We start from the raw sequence: 18727 nt of genomic DNA, 5'->3' as shown, positions 1-18727 counted from the left end.
TTCTGAAATAACTTTCTATATTTACCAGTAATATAAGATTAAATATATGTATATTCACATAATCTTTCTTATGTATTTCATAACTTGTGCCTCAAAGATTTATTGTGAATCTTTTTGGATGTGAAACTAGTTATATGAAAAGGATAAATATTAATGATATTTATGGACTATGATATGAATATTCATACGAATATGTTCCATGTATTTTGAAATTGTATGAAGAAAACAATGTGCTTGAATCAGTATATCTCATACAATGTACTGTGACATGAGTAATGCACTTAGTAATGAAATAATTGTTGCAATAAATATAATCGCGCTACACACTATTCAGTCGCGTTACTTAATCTTATGAAATCTTATAATTTAAAAGAGTAACAGTTGAAATAATAATGGTCTATCCACTCGTCACATTTTCATTTAAATTTTAAAGTTAAACGCGGAGATTTGGATTGGTAAAACGAACGTATTTTAAAAGAGAATCATTCTCTTCGCATACCCATGGTTTCTTATGATGGCAAGCAACATCATGCCAATTAACACCATCATTATAAAATTGATTAAGAACAGCCAAACAATTTTCTGGAGCACCACCTTGGATGGCCTCACGATTATCGGGTTGAGGCTTGCCAATACTGATATAAAAATATTAAATTCAAAAAGTCATATTAATATTTTTTAATTCTGAAATATATATATCAGTTTATATATCGTCACTTACCCGCCGCTCTCGGACCAATCGTTTTGATTGCGATCATTAGTTGGTGCAAGTTTTTGCAATTCAGCTGTCCAGAACCAACCATTTATATGAAGTGGTTGAAGATCTGGCCTGTCGCACCCTTTAAAGTCACAGAGACGACCGGATGTCCAAATGTATTTCACTTTATCTAAAAAAAAATTTGTTCCTTCGTAGATTTAAATGTTATTCGATCGGAAGTATATAAGAAAGATAAGAGTACTTTGAACAATGCGGCTCTTGATGAATTCATTTTCTGCCGAAGTTTCCAAAGATACAAGGTCCATGCATCGCTGTCTACAAAAATTTCTACCCGCAAGCCAGTCGACTTCTTGTCCATTTGTTCTAGGATCAGCCCACGAATAATAGTAACCCTTTCCGTTAAAGCGTTCGTGAATTGTTCCTAAAAAAATATATCGTAATATCTTTCTGCTTTATTTTTCTTACTTTCGTGCATGTATATCTTGTTTCGCGTTCTTTTTTTTTTTTTTTTTTTTTTTTTTTTTTAATTTTTTTCCGTAATTAAACGGAAGAATCTCCTAATTATGATTAACATTTGACAAATTGAATTGCAGTAGCCTTTGAAAAACAAAACCAAAGAAGAATATTAATTTCATAAATAAACAATTTTTTCTCCATTCGTAAACAAAAGCATCGCGACGAAAATGTCAATTCTTCTAAAGTGAAAGTTGCGAAATCAGTGTCGTCTTTTGTGACCTCCAAGTCTATAGTCACGACCTAGGCATTGGCACTGTAAGGTCTATGCTAATTGTGGAACTACTTTCCCAAATAAAGAATAAGAAAGTCTTCCATAAATTGCATTCGGAATACGTGATAAGAGTATTTCTTTTCTACGGTGTTTCGATACCATAAATGTTAATGTGGCACTAACTACCGGTATCTTTTTAGTTAGCTGTATATATCAATATGCATTCGGTATATCATAGATAGAGAAAAAAGATTCATTCGTTTATTAAACGATAAATCGAGGGTTTGTATTTTTGGAAAGTGAAGCACGAAGATTGCATATGATGATATGCGCGTCAACGCCCTTTAACTTTGTCATCTTGTTAATCATCAGGTAAAGCAAAAGGGAGGAGAAAGTGCCAGTTGACATTCCTCGATGGCTTACATTGACCATATATAGCCGCGATAACATTAAAAATTCAAATTCGTTCGCGTTTCACGACACGTAACATTGTTCATACCAACACGTACGTAGATAAGTCGTACATACTTTCTATAAAAGTGTTGATATCAATGAGAAACTCATTTGTGTATCCTTCTTCCGTCAATTAACACACATTTCGTCGAGCCGGAACGTGCACGCGTACAACTTTGCATATTTACATCGTATATATTTATCAAATTATTTTTAAGTTAAGCATAAAAAAATGTTTATTCTTATATTTCATGTTCTATTTAATTTAAAAAGGAAAGATAGTTAGAGATTATTATGATCTGTAGGACATGGCTCTTAGTTTAACCTGTTTGAACCAGGTAGAGACCTTGACCTTCTTACAAGGCCACACCCTTTTACAGGTAGTAAAGAGTTTAATATTTTTTTTCTATCGACTGCTTTTTTTTTTTCATTGATATTATTTTTATAGCATCAGTAATCCGATGAGATTGCATTCAGTTTTTTTTGTTATTTTTTCTTTTACGGAGATCGTTCCTTCGAACATCAATTTCTTTCCGTATCAATAAATTATCGGTAAACAATGGAGAAGTTAAACAGGATTAAATTCTTTTTTATATAAATGTTTAAATATAAAAATAAATTTAAGAGTACTCACGTTGTGCGCACAATGCTGGTATGGGTGGTTCCAGAATCCTTCCAGTTGGTTGGGGCTGAAATTGTGCAGCCGATAGGGCCACGAATGCACCTAGGAGAAGAAACTTTATCATTTTCTTCTGTCCTATGAGTCGAAGAATGAATCTGCAAATAATTAATGTTTTGTTTCGTGTCTCTCTTTTTGTCTTCATTATGAGAACAAATTAAATTCAGAAATAATCAATTAATTAAACAACCGATGATCATCGTATAGTTTAATTTTGTAATTTGACTTTTCTACTTAAAATTTTTTTATGAAAGAAACGTTCAAAAGAAAAAGATTGGGAATAAAAAAAAATTATACTCAATCGATACCTATCGCTTATAAATGCCCTTACTTCCAAAGAAGCGACTTTCTTTTTAACCGGTTTCAAAGAGCGACAATTCAACACAGATGACAATTCCAACTGTACTTGAGAACGAAAAAAAAGGAAAAAAAAAATAAAGAGAATGTAAAGTGTTATCAAAATGTAAAATGAACAATCGAATATCGAAATATTAAATCGAAATTTATCTCGAAACGTCTTGATATCGATTAAGCACAAAAAAATTGGCGCGAACTAACGAAAGAAAGAAAAAAAAAAAAAACAAAGAATAAAAAAAAAGAAAAAAAAAGAAGAGAAATATGAGAGAAAAAAAGTAAAAAAAGAAATGTGACAGGAAAGTAGTTAATTTCTGTAGATGCTCACCAAAGAACGTTCGTTGAAGAACTGCAGTGGTTTCTTCATGGTACCCCTATATATACACAAAGAGGACACGCGGCACTTTTACGATCTCGTAGAGGCATTTTCGACGGGTGGTCGACCGAGTTCGATACCTTCTCGTTTTCGTCTTACAAGCGGGACGCGACATGTCCGGTCTCCCTTTCAATTTACCTTCCTTCCTCCACTTCTTTCTCTTATTAAATACACTCCACGGAGAATCACTCTCATCGATATTCTTTACTATGATCAATTCCTTTAACCGAATACTTTTCTTTTCAATGATCTTTCAATTTCTTTTTCAATTTTTTCTCCCATCCTTTCTGATACTTTATCGAAAGTTCGTGTACAGTTAGGAAAAGTTGTCAGTTCTCTCTCTCTCTCTCTCTCTCTCTCTCTCTCTCTCTCTCTCTCTCTCTCTCTCTCATGTTCTTTCTTCTTATATCATTATTTATTTCAAATGTCTTTTTTATCTTCAGTGAAGAATGCGTATTGGACAATTCAAATTTCGCGCTATTTCTCTCGGTAGTTAGATTCTTTATTGTTAATTAAAATGACCTGAATACATTATATGAATTATCGCTGTATCGCATTAAAATTAATGAGGGATATGAAAAGTATTTTGAGAAAGTTCCTTCGGAAGGGAATAGGGAAAGTATTTCCCGGAAGAAATAGATGCATATGCCGAAAAAATTAACGTAGTGTTGTCGGTACACGGTATACATATGTGTTTGTTTAACTTACTTGATCCTATATTTGACAATCATTCCCTAAGAAACCTGAACTTTCGCTTACATGCTTTTGGAATTCTAAGTAGGTAACATTCTTTCCATTATTTTCGCAACTAACGATTCACTGAACGTCCAAAGACAAAGTCAACATTTTTTAACCTATTTGCTACTTGATAAAATCTTCGTTTATTGTTTTAAAAAATCAAGATAAATTCAAAATAAATTTCTATTATATATGTTTATATAAATATTATAATTTAAACGAGATATTTTTTTAAATGAGGTGGTTCGTGAGAATGATTGGAAACTTATATTCAAAGTACCGTTAGGTGTAATGGTACTTGTAGATACAATGTAGGTCACCTAAAAACACAGCTTTTATGATATCTTTTCGTATGGTTTTCAATAATGTAATATTTTATTTGTATGCATCATTTCTTATCTTTTATACTCGTATAAATTAAATATTTCACGAAATAGGCATATAAAATTACAGAATAATCTTAATTGGTTATTGCTTTCGATAGAATTAGAAAGATTTATTGTAATTACATAGATATATTGTATCAAGTAGTATATTCCTTTAAATTTTGGTTATATTTACTGACATATTACACTTTGTGCAATTTATTCACAACAGATAATTAATGATCGTATTAATGATTGTATTTAAAGGTGTTTTCCTTACTTACTGGCAGTAAATATTAAACTTCATGAAATTTTTTTTCTATCTTACCATGAGTGATAAAATAAGGTAATCTCAGTCGGTAATTAAAAAAGGAAACGATAAAAAGGCGCAGGTGCATCGTAAATAGTTTATTCCTGTTTATCGAAATGAACGTTTCTTGTCATTTCTTATTTGTACTATCAAAAAAAGAAGAATAAAAATAGTTAATAATGTTTTCGTGAACATTTCCTATTATGTAAACGTAATGTTTTATAATAATGATAAAAATGTTGGCATTGAAATAAAACTGTCAGTAAATTATTCACATATATAAACTTTTACATCGTCGTTGTGATTATCATTAATATTTTGTCTTAATTATAAAGATTATATTACAAAAATGTTTAGAGATAATTCAAAAATTATTCTGGAAGATGAATCAGCTTTATCTGCTTTGTATGTTGTACATATTCGAATGGAAGATTTATTAGAGAAATTAAAATTATTAAACTATGATATTGAATTTGTACAAGAATTAAGAATGAAACCTATAACTAGGTAAGTTTTGTGTGAAGTTTTACATGTGAAATTTTTATAATAAATAAATACTAATTGAAATTATCATTGAATATTTAATAGGCATTATTTTGCCATACCAATAAATCCAGGAGAACAGTTTTATACATTTACTTCTTTGGCTGCATGGTTAATTAGAAAAGCTGGTAAACATTTTGAACCTCCACAAGAATCTGATGATCCTAATTCTACAATATCATTGATACTGGATTATCTTAGAGAGATTGATATTCCGGTAGAATTTCCACCAAATAAATTAAAGCAAGGAACTGGAGAACATGCTATCTATGTATTAGATAATCTAGCAGATAATGCTATAAAAGTACAAAAATTCAAGTGGAAAAAGTAAGGTTCAAGTGTCATTTATATTAATATCATTGCATCACAAATTATATTATATCATATCTACAGAGCAGAAATTATACCTGACGAAGAAACACCTGAACCAGAAATAGAAGAAGATGATGCAGAATTAATTTTAGAGAAAGTCGAAGAAGAAATGATGGCTGAATATGATGATGAGGATGACGATATTTTACACGTGGATGATATAACAAAACTATATAATCAGAATATGGTTAATTAAGTTTTCTGCTTCAGATATGGCATTAAGTTTTTTATTGTCTATAATTATTTATATTACGTCTATAATTATAAAATTGTTTTAGAATGAAATGTACAAGCCTGAAAATATTTTAGAGTCAAAAACAAATAGGGAAGAGTGGCAATTGGAGCTAGAAAGAGTTCTACCACAATTAAAAGTAACTGTAAAAACAGGTAAGAATTACATTTTTAAAGTATCCTTAATGGTAAAATAAATATACTTAATTGATAATACAATAATATTTTCTTTACAGATTCAAGAGATTGGCGTTTACATATAGATCAAATGAAACAATTACGTTCAGATATTACAACAAATTTATCTGGTACTAAAGGGCAATTAGATAAGCTATATCTTGAAATAACAAACGTATTAGATAAAATTAAAACACGAGAAATTTATTTAAATAGACAACTGGAGCCCATTTTAAATGAATATAGAATACTTCAAGTTAGTACATAAAAATAAAATTCACGTTATTATTTTATTTATATAACTTTATTTTGTTTTAGGATGATTTATCAAAAGTTAAGGAACAGTACCGAGATGTTAGTGGTGGTGTAACAGAAAGAACAAGAGTATTGAATAAATTAACAGAGGAATTAGAACACATGAAGAAAGAAATGGATGAGAGGGGATCTAGTATGACTGACGGAAGTAATTATACTCTATAAAACGTAAATTTTTGAAGAAAATAATTCATAGTATTACATAATCATTATTTCTTTCATAGCACCATTGATAAATATAAAGAAAACTATTACAAAAATGAAGAATGAAATATCTGAAATGAATATTCGCATAGGAGTGTTAGAATATAGTTTGATGTGTGCAAGAGTAAGAGATCGTACACAACTTCAAGAGGATATGAATAGCACTAGTAGCACTGTAATTATTTAAACGAATCATCTCTATACATATACATGTATAACAAGGTTATTTTATTGATTATTAATCCGTCCACTGTGTGATATTTTATAGTAATATATAGTTTAACAAATATTTAATGTAGTTTAGAGTTTGCAATAATATAAATCCATCATACCAAAGTATAAATATTTATATCATAATGTATATCAGCATATTTATCTAGTATAAATGTTAAAATCATCATATTATAAACACATTGTTGAATCTAAAATATTTATCATTTGCAAGTATAAATGCGAATTGTATAAATTCAAAAAATTCGTATGATAAAACAAATAATATCTTCCAATATTCCCAACAATATTGCATTGAATTTTAATCTCGTATATTATTCCAAAATAATTATATGGAATAATATGTGATTTATATAGATATTTTCTAAATTCATTGAAATAAAAAAGTGATATTGAAAAGTATTAAAATTAGTATATAAAATATTTTTACTAATGATATGACGTCATTACACTCAAAAGATGTTTTTTAATTTTTCTTTTATCCAGATTTACTCTTAACACTTTTTTTTCCTCTTTCAGTTTTAAGTTCTATTAACGTTAATAAAAATATATTACACATCATTATTTATTCATAAAAATAAAACATAGTATCATAAATATGTAGAAACGTATAATAAAATTGAAGAAATTGGTCGTCAATCTGATACGGACTGTTATACGAATCCCCCACTTGCTTCGAAAATTAAGAAACATTATTTTAATCGAGCATGAAATCCCTACTCCAACTATCAAATCTTCCGTACGTCGTTTAGAGTAGACTCTGTAGTCGTCGGACGAAAGTTCGCGCGGTCAAGTCACTGTGGAAAGTAGCGTGCTCTTATTTGTCATATTGAATGCTTTCGTTTAATTATCCTCAAGAATAGGTTGCATTGTAACAGTTTGTATTAAATAGTAGTGAACACTATACCGGCAATATTAAAACTATAATTGTCGAATTACAACGAAACAATTTTTCAGCAGGTATTTATTTCACAAATTAATTCCTAATTATAAAAATGTTTTTTTTATAATTATTGTTTATGATTATTTTTAGTTTATTAAAGTTTTATAATATTTGTATGAATAAAAACATTATTTATTTTGCGATTATAAAAATATTGCGAATAGAACATATAATCATTATAATGAAAATTATTCATAATAATGAAATTGATTATTATTTTGAGAAAAAATGATATTTACTATGATATAATTATTATTGTTAATTTTAATTATTATAGATTGTTTGTTAAGTTTTCATAATCGTTCACGATAATTATCTGTAGTGATAGTTTATATTATTATAAAAAATGAATATATTATGGATTCTTTCTTTCTCTCTCTATATATGATATAATATTATACTCGCAACTTTTATTATTAGGCTCTCTCTTTCTCTCTCTCTTTCTCTCTCTCTTTCTCTCTCGAAAGAGAGAGGGAGGAGAGAGAGAGAGAGAGAGAGAGAGAGAGAAATAATTTCTTTATTGAACAGGATACGTGACTTCGTGGTAAATATGTGTATTTATATAAGTAAGGAGTAGATGTGTTTCTTTCACACACGTACAAAAGAAACTTTTCCGTGCTTTCACTTCGCTATATAATGACGTATTTAACATAAAAAAGTGAAAATATTAAGATGAAGTTGTATAAAAAAATATATATATATGTATATATGAAATAGAAAGATTAGAAAAAATTATTCTGTACTTATATTCTGAAAAGAAGATCATTGATTTGTGAAAGCATGTATATTAGAAAGAAAGAGACAGAGTAGAAATAAAGAGAGACGATAACCAGAGAAAGCGGAGGTGCATCCACGAGATAATTTGATGAATTATAAATAGCATTCACGATTTGCTTTAATTTCAAATGATAAAAACTGAAATGCGCAAGCAAAAATAATTGCCTAAACATTTAATAATTATATAATTATAAAATTATTCAAACAAAAAACTTTTCGTTGCAATGAATTAATAAATTTAACGATCATCATTAATTAAAATGAATAATTTACGTATGTATATACATTAATTATCTCTTACGATTAGTCATGGCTTTTATACTTTTCAATGCTGAATAATTTTGAACTTCGAACGGCACGTAATAATGATAATAACAATTGTTTGTCATTATATGATTTTTTGCGTTTAATTCTTATGGATTCTTTTATATGCATTATGTCAATCATGTCAAAGATTACAGAGTATATGTATTCATTAAAAAAAAACTAGTTTTCTCGATCAATATTTTCACGGAAGGATATGATAAATAAAGAAGTATTAATGTCCAAGAGAAATGTTAGCTCGCATCTCTATCAGTTATCATCTTATAGCCGTGCGGAATAAATCTTCGTCAGTTAACGATTTCCTCCTTTAAGTATAGTTGCGTGATTGCCTATTATTTTGTAAAAATGAGTAGTGATCAATTGGAGATGAAAACAAGGAATGGGAAGGATATTACTTCGACTGTCTAGTAAGACTGTCCTTTAGATTATCATTCATATATAAAATAAGATCATGATTCATTATACTTATATCACTCGCGTTATATATATATATATATGTTCATATATATAAGATGATGATTAGCATTCAAAGAATAATTACGCAATGCTATTATAATTTACAAGAAATTAAATGAGATACAATGGATATTGTTTAAAGATGCTTTTGTTTAATGAGTAAAAAATATCGTTTACATCATTTTATCTTGTTAATCGTTTAATATCACAATTATATTATGATAATATTATTACAATATTTTTGTTAATACCTTCATATTTTATTGAAACAGTTTATATTAAAAGGTGATATTAATCGAAGCATGTAGCCATATAAGAAAAATGTTCGTGTAAATGAACGCGTGGCATTAAATCGAGAAAAATTCTGATACAGTCCGGTATCCTTGAAATAATTTTGATAAATAGAGTGGTCAGTCTTATCTATTTTTGTTCTCTTCCTACGAATAAATCTAAAGATTTCTTATCTTCGGTAAAAGTATCTTGGATTTTTATCGCGCGATAAAAATAATGTCTTTCTTCCTGCTGAAAGATGAGTTTTGAACATTTGATAGATGTATATTTTTAAAAATCTTGATGATACACTCGGTGGAAGAATAGATCTTTTGCGTAATATTATTTTACGGCAAAATTTGTATTACAATAAGCAAAAAGAAGTTTGACATTTTTAGTATCTCTTCGAGAAATATTTATTTTTGATGTGAAAGATAGATTATTAAATATATGTATATTATCATCATTGAAAAATAGATTGCTACGAATTATTATAAATATTCAAAAATCTAAGAAATGTAATATATTCGACAATATATTTTCAGCTAATAATTAGCTAAAGAATTACAATTACATCTTTTTTTTAGCAATTTACGAACTATTGTAAAAATATAGTCACGATTAGTGAAAAAATAATTCTACAAAGTAACTATTTTGCTAATAATGTATGATTCATATAAATAGCTTAGTAATAAACGGTAGGAGATACGATTGGTAATTATTACTATGAAAAAAAGAGAACGATTAGACGTGAGATGCGTCAGATGTGACATTTTTTACTGTTTGAATATTCGCGCTATCGAAGCGCCATCTTTCATGCTATCGTTTATACGCCAATTAGAAGCAACTATTCAGTCAGTTGCTATAATTGTAAATAAATCTTTCTGTGAGAGTCGTAGTTGTGAAGTTGTAATTAACAATGCATAATTACAATATTTGACGTTTGTAAATTAGATTAATTTATTTTAATGTTATGCATTTTTAACGTGAAATAACAATTATGGTAGAAATAATACTAATTTGATTTGAATTGTAATATTGTTTTTTATGTACGAAATATGTTATGAGTTGTTGTTAATTCTTTAAGATTTTTATAAGTCATATGTCTAAAAAGAGTATTAACTAATGATTATCTCAGTGTGCATTTGATACATTGTGTGTAATATGTACAGACCATGTTATGTACATATTTATGAATGATATTTTTCTTTTGATTTCCAATTTTTTTATATTTACACGATTAATTAAATTTATGAGCTTCAAATGAGTCATATTGTAATATCGTAGACAAAAAATATTAATCATGTCTACAGAATCAGTAACTAATTTATATTCTGAGGAAGACTTCGATGACCACATGTAAGCTAATAAGTTTCTGATAAAAATATAATACTGTCATTACCATATTATCTTATAAGATACTTCTATAATTATTATTTGAATAAGATGTCTCATTAAAGTTTTTTTTCAGCATTGTACCGACAACAAAGATGAAGCAATCTTCTATAAAATTTATTATAATCATTATTATTGGTCTGATATTAATATTGCTTGGGGCAATTGCAGCAGCATTTTGGTCTTCCATTTTTAATTGGTTCTTATTACGAGTAAGTTTTAGATATATATATAGTCTTAATAATTTTATATAAATAATTTGTTATTAGTAACTAATATCTATTTCTAGGAACTAACATTGACGCCAACTTCGACTATTTATAATCTTTGGAAGGAAACACCTATACCAATGTATCTCAAATTTTATTTTTTCAATTGGATCAATCCTGATGTCTTTAATCATCCTCTCAATGTAAAGCCAGAACTTGTTGAAATGGGACCATATGTGTTTAGGTACATTTAGGGAATATTTTTTATATATTTAATCCTGGTATATTATATAAAATTTACAGAGAAGTTGACTACAAGATAAACCAAGTCTGGAATGACAATGGAACTGTAACATTTCAAAGGAGAAAAGTATGGTATTTTGATGAAAATTTATCTAATGGAAAATTGACAGATAAAGTAACTAATTTAGATCCAGTTGTGGTAGTAAGTTTTGATTAAAAATTATTCTAGTTTTATTAGGACTAATAATTATTTTTTTTTTAATACGTTCAAATGTAATTATAGACAATGGGACAAATGATGACAAATAAATCGAAATTAGTACGTGAAATTGCTAATAAATTAATAATGAGTTTAGGAAGAGGTTTAACAATGACAAAATCTGTTGGTGAACTCCTATTTGATGGTTATAAGGATGAATTACTTGTTATAGCAAAAAAGTTTAACATATCAATTATACCCTTTACTAAATTTGGCTGGTTTTATGAGGTGTGTACAATGAATTATATGAATGATAAAAAATATTACTGATTTCTCATTTATTTTCCCTTAGAGAAATAATTCAGACACTTTTGATGGAACATTTAATATGTTAACTGGAGCAAATAATATATTTGAAATGGGAATTGTTAAAGAGTGGAATTTTAAAAATAAAACAAATTATTATAAAAATTCTTGTGCGATAATAGGTGGTACAAATGGAGATTTGTGGCCACCTCTGAAGAATAATAAAACTGCAGATATATTTATACCTGACATTTGCACGTATGTATACAGGTCTAATTAATAATAGTTAAATTATTAATTGTATCTTTTTACAATCCAAATTGTTATAGGTATGTAAGATTGACATATCAAAATGAATCTCTATACCAAGGCTTAAAAGGTAGTAAATTTATTTCCGATGCAACTATGTTAGATAATGGCGATAATGTAAAGTCACGAAAATGTTATTGCATGAGTGAAAAATGTGAACCATCTGGAATATTAAATGTGGCAAAATGTAAATATGGAGCACCAGCATTTATTAGTTTGCCACATTTTTATTTAGCAGACAGTAGTTATGGAAATGCAGTAAAAGGATTGAAACCTACTAGAGAAAAGCATGAGACGTTTGTAACTATTGAACCAGTAAGTATTCATTATATTTTTTAAAGTATAAGTTTTATAATTATTACAAACTAAACTTCTATAGAAAACTGGTGTACCATTGGAAGTGAAAGCACAGTTACAATTAAATCTTATGGTGGACTCAATCAATGGAATGAGGTAAATAATATTTTCATAAAGTTTTGCAGGTTAATTAGAAATAATAGTGCTATATGAGATATTTTGATTTTCAGTATATTTAAACATGTACGTAAAACATATATGCCTATGATGTGGTTTACACAAGAAGCTATTTTAACTCCTAGTTATGCTAGTAAAGTTAAATTTTTATTGACATTACCAACATTGGGACTTGTTACTTGTCTTGGTATTGCTGGTATAGGAATCTTAATAAGTTTCATTGGTGTTTTTATTTTTATTAATCGGAGATGGTACACAGAAGACAACCAAGTACTATTATCTAGAAATGATACGAATCATGTCGATAGAATCGATGAATGATCAACATTTTAATTAGAAATAGACACAGTAAAAGTATTAAAGCTATAATTTAGCTTTATTTTGTATGCACGAAAGCATATTTTTACTGCCAACACTGTCTTATATATTATAATAGTTTTATATCTCTGGTTGATGGCTACAACAGTGATTTAAAAGTTTTCATATGCTAATCTATATGAATCGTTAATTATAAAATGTTAAAACATTAAAATCTTTAGAGCGATAATGAAGTGCCTATTATTAAACTATAAAAATATATTCAGAGAATATATGATTACTAAAGACTATATTGATGCAATGTAAAATGTTAGTTAGTTGGTATATAAATATATATATATATATATATATATATATATATATATCAGAAGTAATACAGAGATATAGAAATTATGAAAATAGATATTATAACGTTTAGGAATTAAAAAATCATGATTAAATTATCTATGAGAAATTTATTATAAGTGCAGTACACTTTGGTGCTTCAGTCACCGTAATATCTGTGATAAACAGCAAGTGTGCTTTTAATGTTTATATGCAAAAGTTTAATTAAAAATATAAAGAGAGCTGTTTTATAGTATTATGTGTTTTCTCAATAAAATAATAATTCTTCTTAAAATAATGATTATAACAAAATATTATTAATTCGATTGTTTTTAATGCTTGTTATTATCGACTGTAAGAATAAAAAAGTACATTTAGCGATGTTCGTACGACAGCGACTATAACTAAATTTTTCGAGTTTCTCTCAAAATTGAAATATAAAATTCGTTAGTTCTACAATAATTTTTTCATTCGAAAAACTAATTACGAAAACTAATTATAATTAATTAATAGAATGGAGATAAAGATAAAAGTCTTACACATTCACCGATGAATTATCTGCATTTATCTTCGCTGTAGTATATGCTGGTTTTAATTTCTTCATTAAGGCCGTTCACCATCTATCGTTTATAGCGTATGGGACTTCAACGACAGCGAAACTATCCAAATCGAGATCGATTTGTTCCTACCCGCATAAGAGCTTCACTTAAGAGAAATTAGAAATGTTTAAATACTAATTATATTACCAAAAGTATTAATTTCAAATGTTCGGAAAGAGAAAACTTCGACGTTTATCCGCCGGATTACGAGAGAAGACTGAATTGATAAATGTCGCAGTCGGTTAAATGTTTATTTTTGTTTTTAGGTTTACTACTAATACTTGTTTTCATTAAAGGCCAATCATACAAACAATAACCGAGAAACAAGATTCGAAGGACTTCGATAGGTCATAAACAATTAGTCAGCCGTGGTATTTCAAGCAATAAACATCGCAGTGCTCTTATTCCGTACTCGCATATTAGATATAAGCATTTCCTTCGATTATTTAACATTCATTTAAGATACGCATAGGATTGTAGAATAATCTATCAATATTAATAATCGTAGAACGATAATTTGTAATAATCAAGAATATATACACGTTTTACAAAAATTCGCTTTTATTGAAACATATACGCGTTAATACAACGTTAATATAAAATAATTTTCATTTTATATTTCAGTTCGTACGACTTTTAATACTCGTTTTTATTAAGGCCAGTCGTATAAACAATGACGAAGAAAGAAGATTGAAGGACTTCGATGGGTCATAAACAATTAGTCAGTCCTTATACTTCGAGCAATAAACATCGCAGTTCTCTTACTCCGTACTCGCATATTAGATATAAGCATTTCCTTCGAATATTTAACATTTATTTAAGATACGCGTAGCATTGTAGAATACTCTATCCATATTAATAATCGTAGAATGATAATTTATAATAATCAAGAGTATATACAAGTTTTACAAAAATTCGCTTTCATTGAAACATATACGCGTTAATACAACGTTAATATAAAATAATTTTTATCGTTTATTTTAGTTCGTATGACTTTTAGTACTCGTTTTTATTCAGGCCAGTCGTATAAACAATGACGAAGAAAGAAGATTGAAGGACTTCGATGGGTCATAAACAATTAGTCAGTCCTTATACTTCGAGTAATAAACATCGCAGTTCTCTTATTCCGCATTCGCATATTAGATATAAGCATTTCCTTCGATTATTTAACATTTATTTAAGATACGCATAGCATTGTAGAATACTCTATCCATATTAATAATCGTAGAACGATAATTTGTAATAATCAAGAGTATATACAAGTTTTACAAAAATTCGCTTTCATTGAAACATATACGCGTTAATACAACGTTAATATAATATAATTTTTATCTTTTATTTTAGTTCGTACGACTTTTAGTACTCGTTTTTATTCAGGCCAGTCATATAAACAATGACGAAGAAACAAGGTTTGAAAGACTTCGATAGGTCATAAACAATTAGTCAATCGTTATATTTCAAGTAATAAACATCGCAGTTCTCTTATTCCGTACTCGCATATTAGATATAAGCATTTCCTTCGATTATTTAACATTTATTTAAGATACGCATAGCATTGTAGAATACTCTATCCATATTAATAATCGTAGAACGATAATTTGTAATAATCAAGAGTATATACAAGTTTTACAAAAATTCGCTTTCATTGAAACATATACGCGTTAATACAACGTTAATATAATATAATTTTTATCTTTTATTTTAGTTCGTACGACTTTTAGTACTCGTTTTTATTCAGGCCAGTCATATAAACAATGACGAAGAAACAAGGTTCGAAGGACTTCGATGGGAGATAAACAATTAGTCAGCCGTTGTATTTTAAGCAGTAAACATCGCAGCTCTCTTATTCCGTATTCGCATTAATAATCGGACACCGATAATTTGTAATAATTTGCCATTTCGTAATGATCTGCTTTTTCAACGTGCTTAGTGAAGAGACTAGAATTTTTATAAGACAATTATTAATTAGTAAAAATATTTATAAATGTTGCGAAATACGTTTTCAACATTATTGCCGATTGGAGAGTAGTTACTAAAGAAAATGAAAATTGAGTTATCCGCTGTTGAATAAAATCCTATATTCTCAATCGATATTCTTACCATTTATCGGTAATATAGTGAATTAAAAATACAAGCCATCTATTTCATACAGTTATATCATAATACGGTATAATAGCAAAAAAAAGATGCTAAGTGTCAATATCATAAATTATTCATAGTTCTCGAGATATATTAGCGCGAAAAAGTTTTAGATTTTAATAAAACTTTAGAATTGAAACGAAGAATATTATTGTATATGTAACTTAATAGCAAACAATTGAACGAGTAGATGTCCAATATTATTTTTACATATAGATATACACATACATCAGATCGTATATTTTTGAACAACATCTAGTATTCCATAGCAGTTTGCTCTGATCATATTAATCATGACGTTTGCACGACTTCTATTTCCATATAGTCGATGCGCTACCTTTTGTAAACAGAACGATCCATCATTCATAACTTTCGTGCACACACGCAACCGCTATTGCGCTTGAACTTTACCATTAAAATAATGTTTATTCACTTTTTATATGTACATTTTATGCAAAAGACGAAAAACTTACAAACGGTTATTCCGTTCTTAATGAAATTATACAGGGATTATGTTTGATAAGTTTTTTTGAAGAAAAAAAGAAAGAAGAAAAAAATTTCAACGCTACGTTTACCAAGCAGTTAAGATGTGACCAGTTTCAAGTCGTTTATTCAAATTTCTACTACAAGGTATTATTATTTTTCTTCTGTTATATAAATTTATCAATTTTTTCTTTTGAAACATATATACGATATATATTTTAATATACCGAAATAATTGTTAATAGTTCTAATGTTAAATCTGGAAAATAGAGCGATGAAAATTCGTAAGAATGCGAATTTTATTAAATTATCGAATCGGATCTGAAGAGCCTTTTTTTTAAAAGAATACATTTTTTAAATGATCATACAAATTTTTCAAGATCAAGTGAAAAATCGAATATCATTAATTCATTGTGTCAGTTTAAAAGATAATGCAAAATTAAATATATTCCTGTTAATCATTTTATTTTATAAATTGACGAAAAACTTTTATTAACGGCTATCTCGTTCTCGATGAAATATAGTTCTGTCTTTAAAGTATTTTCTTTTAAAAAGGAACTTTAAATACCTAAAGAAAATATAAAGTGATCAAAATTTAAATATGCAGATTTATTATTGAATTACAAATACGGAATCTGAGAAGCTTCTTCAAAAGGATTTATTTTTAAGTAGTTATACAAATTCTTTAGGATGAACTAATTTCTATATCTGTTTAAAAGATCACATCAAATTAAGAATATTCCGAGTAAATAATTATCGACGGATTAAACTGATTACAAAATGATTTTAATTTTTCACAATTGCATGATGTAGTACTTAATACGCTGTGTCAGACAGATTTATGTATTTATGTATATCCCTTTCTAATTTATCATCGTTTAATATTAAATAACCGATTTAATGCCGATAACTATATCAAAAGTGTAAGGTGGACCTCTTTGTCAAAGGAAGACTAGTTGAGGATGACTTTACAATGATAAGGTAAAGTTACAATAATGGGACGGTTATCAGAAAAGATTTTCTTGCGTGAAAGGTTTATAAAGCTAGGAATGATTGATAGATCGGTTTCTTATCGTGAGTGACAGAAAGAAAAAGGACAGTTTTTTTAGGAGCTAAAAGAAACGAAAATAAATAAAGCCGACACAGCGCCGTAATGGTAAGTTTTATTATTTTGATAAAAACATAATTATTATACCGTTTTATTATTTACGTACTAAACCGATAAGGTTTAAAAGTTTAAATCTCATTGTTTCAATTACTAATTTTTTTAATTATTCAAGAATTATTAATTGTAATAATTATTAGAGAGTGTTCGCAATTTTTTATTTATTTATTTATTTATTCTTCATTTTTTTTTAATTTACGGCAATAAAAAGAATTCTTTATTTCTTATCGTGTAAAGAATTTCTTCGTACGTATATATTGATCCTTGAGAAAGTACATATATACAAGTGCAAGAATTAATTACTCCGAGCTGTAATTACATCTACTATGCATCTTTTTGAATTTTTGAAATCCTTAAAAAAGAAGGATGAAAAGAAGAAAGAGAGAAGGAGGAAGACTAGCAGAGACCTAGAAAAAGAGTAAGCAATTCTTGCAATTCATGGATGTTAAATATTCAGAAATTCATTTTTTCTTTTTTCTCATGACATATGCTTTCTTATTTATATATATTTTCAATTTCATCCATCTTTTATATTTTCTATTTTTTTTTATTTGCAAAAAATTAGTTCAACAAATTTTTTTCTTGATTATTTACAAAGATCTGTATAATTTGCGCCGTTCTTACGCGGAATAAGAGATAATAAAAAAGAGAATAAAAGAGAGAGAAAAAGAGAAAGAGATAGAGAGAGAGCGAGCGAGCGAGCGAGAAAAAGGTTTCTAAAAAAAAAGAAAAAGAAAAAAAAAAGAAAAGAAGCCGCAGTGAAATGTTTGAAAATGTCAAAAAAAAAAGGGGAAAAAGAAGAAAAATGTTTCAACTGCGCAACTACTTCAAAGATATTTTATCGCTGTAAAACAAATCTGCAAACGAGAATAGTGAGGTCGGAGAAAAAAAAAGGACGTGAGGTTGTATCGTATAAGGTAACGAAAAAGATATATAGGTATATATATGTATGTATGTGTGTGTGAACTATGAACGAGAGATATTTCGAGTTTATCAGAGCC

At 28.0% G+C, this 18727-nt stretch overlaps 3 protein-coding genes across 9 annotated transcripts; 2 read left to right on the top strand and 1 right to left on the bottom strand.

Annotated features, from left to right (window-relative positions):
• Positions 1-146: 146 nt before the first annotated feature.
• LOC127065572 (uncharacterized) lies at positions 147-3859 on the bottom strand. Of its 4 annotated transcripts, none has more exons than XM_050998090.1 (5): positions 2886-3859; positions 2533-2675; positions 960-1139; positions 722-887; positions 147-635 (listed from the first exon to the last, which is right to left on the bottom strand). In XM_050998090.1, the coding sequence occupies exons 2-5, from the start codon at positions 2642-2644 to the stop codon at positions 434-436; spliced, it is 660 nt and encodes a 219-aa protein (XP_050854047.1). In that variant the 5' UTR covers positions 2645-2675; positions 2886-3859; the 3' UTR covers positions 147-433. The 4 variants fall into 4 exon arrangements, with proteins under 4 accessions (XP_050854047.1, XP_050854048.1, XP_050854046.1 ...); XM_050998091.1 differs by having other exon boundaries at positions 2909-3859; XM_050998089.1 differs by having other exon boundaries at positions 3260-3859.
• A 122-nt stretch (positions 3860-3981) lies between these two features.
• On the top strand, positions 3982-7088 carry LOC127065569 (intraflagellar transport protein 57 homolog). 2 transcript variants are annotated; one of them, XM_050998083.1, is made up of 8 exons: positions 3982-4084; positions 5056-5227; positions 5309-5590; positions 5657-5822; positions 5914-6022; positions 6103-6299; positions 6362-6506; positions 6583-7088. In XM_050998083.1, exons 1-8 carry the CDS (start codon positions 3997-3999, stop codon positions 6747-6749), a joined length of 1326 nt encoding a protein of 441 aa, XP_050854040.1. In that variant the 5' UTR covers positions 3982-3996; the 3' UTR covers positions 6750-7088. The 2 variants fall into 2 exon arrangements, with proteins under 2 accessions (XP_050854040.1, XP_050854041.1); XM_050998084.1 differs by having other exon boundaries at positions 4008-4084; positions 5078-5227; positions 6583-7086.
• Positions 7089-7442: 354 nt separating this feature from the next.
• LOC127065566 (protein croquemort) lies at positions 7443-13638 on the top strand. 3 transcript variants are annotated; one of them, XM_050998074.1, is made up of 9 exons: positions 7443-7753; positions 11035-11170; positions 11248-11411; positions 11471-11612; positions 11694-11897; positions 11962-12173; positions 12245-12539; positions 12604-12677; positions 12752-13638. In XM_050998074.1, exons 2-9 carry the CDS (start codon positions 11054-11056, stop codon positions 13017-13019), a joined length of 1476 nt encoding a protein of 491 aa, XP_050854031.1. In that variant the 5' UTR covers positions 7443-7753; positions 11035-11053; the 3' UTR covers positions 13020-13638. The 3 variants fall into 3 exon arrangements, with proteins under 3 accessions (XP_050854031.1, XP_050854029.1, XP_050854030.1); XM_050998072.1 differs by lacking the exon at positions 7443-7753 and adding an exon at positions 8795-9244; XM_050998073.1 differs by lacking the exon at positions 7443-7753 and adding an exon at positions 10153-10922.
• The last annotated feature ends 5089 nt before the right edge of the window (positions 13639-18727 follow it).

This window comes from Vespula vulgaris, chromosome 8 (genome assembly GCF_905475345.1).
Source record: "Vespula vulgaris chromosome 8, iyVesVulg1.1, whole genome shotgun sequence".
Lineage (NCBI taxonomy): Eukaryota > Metazoa > Arthropoda > Insecta > Hymenoptera > Vespidae > Vespula > Vespula vulgaris.
This window is presented reverse-complemented; position numbering and strand designations above follow the sequence as displayed.

Coding starts and splice junctions, on each gene's coding strand:
- LOC127065572 (XM_050998088.1), bottom strand. CDS start 2,722: ATGAAGACAAAAAGAGAGACACGAAACAAAACATTAATTATTTGCAGA. Junction 888..959: donor CAAGAGCCGCATTGTTCAAA/GTACTCTTATCT, acceptor ATTTTTTTTTAG/ATAAAGTGAAATACATTTGG. Junction 636..721: donor GATTGGTCCGAGAGCGGCGG/GTAAGTGACGAT, acceptor TTTTTATATCAG/TATTGGCAAGCCTCAACCCG.
- LOC127065569 (XM_050998083.1), top strand. CDS start 3,997: ATGTGTTTGTTTAACTTACTTGATCCTATATTTGACAATCATTCCCTA. Junction 5,591..5,656: donor CAAAAATTCAAGTGGAAAAA/GTAAGGTTCAAG, acceptor TCATATCTACAG/AGCAGAAATTATACCTGACG. Junction 5,823..5,913: donor AACTATATAATCAGAATATG/GTTAATTAAGTT, acceptor AAATTGTTTTAG/AATGAAATGTACAAGCCTGA.
- LOC127065566 (XM_050998072.1), top strand. CDS start 9,183: ATGAGTAGTGATCAATTGGAGATGAAAACAAGGAATGGGAAGGATATT. Junction 11,898..11,961: donor AATTTGGCTGGTTTTATGAG/GTGTGTACAATG, acceptor ATTTTCCCTTAG/AGAAATAATTCAGACACTTT. Junction 12,678..12,751: donor GACTCAATCAATGGAATGAG/GTAAATAATATT, acceptor TTTGATTTTCAG/TATATTTAAACATGTACGTA.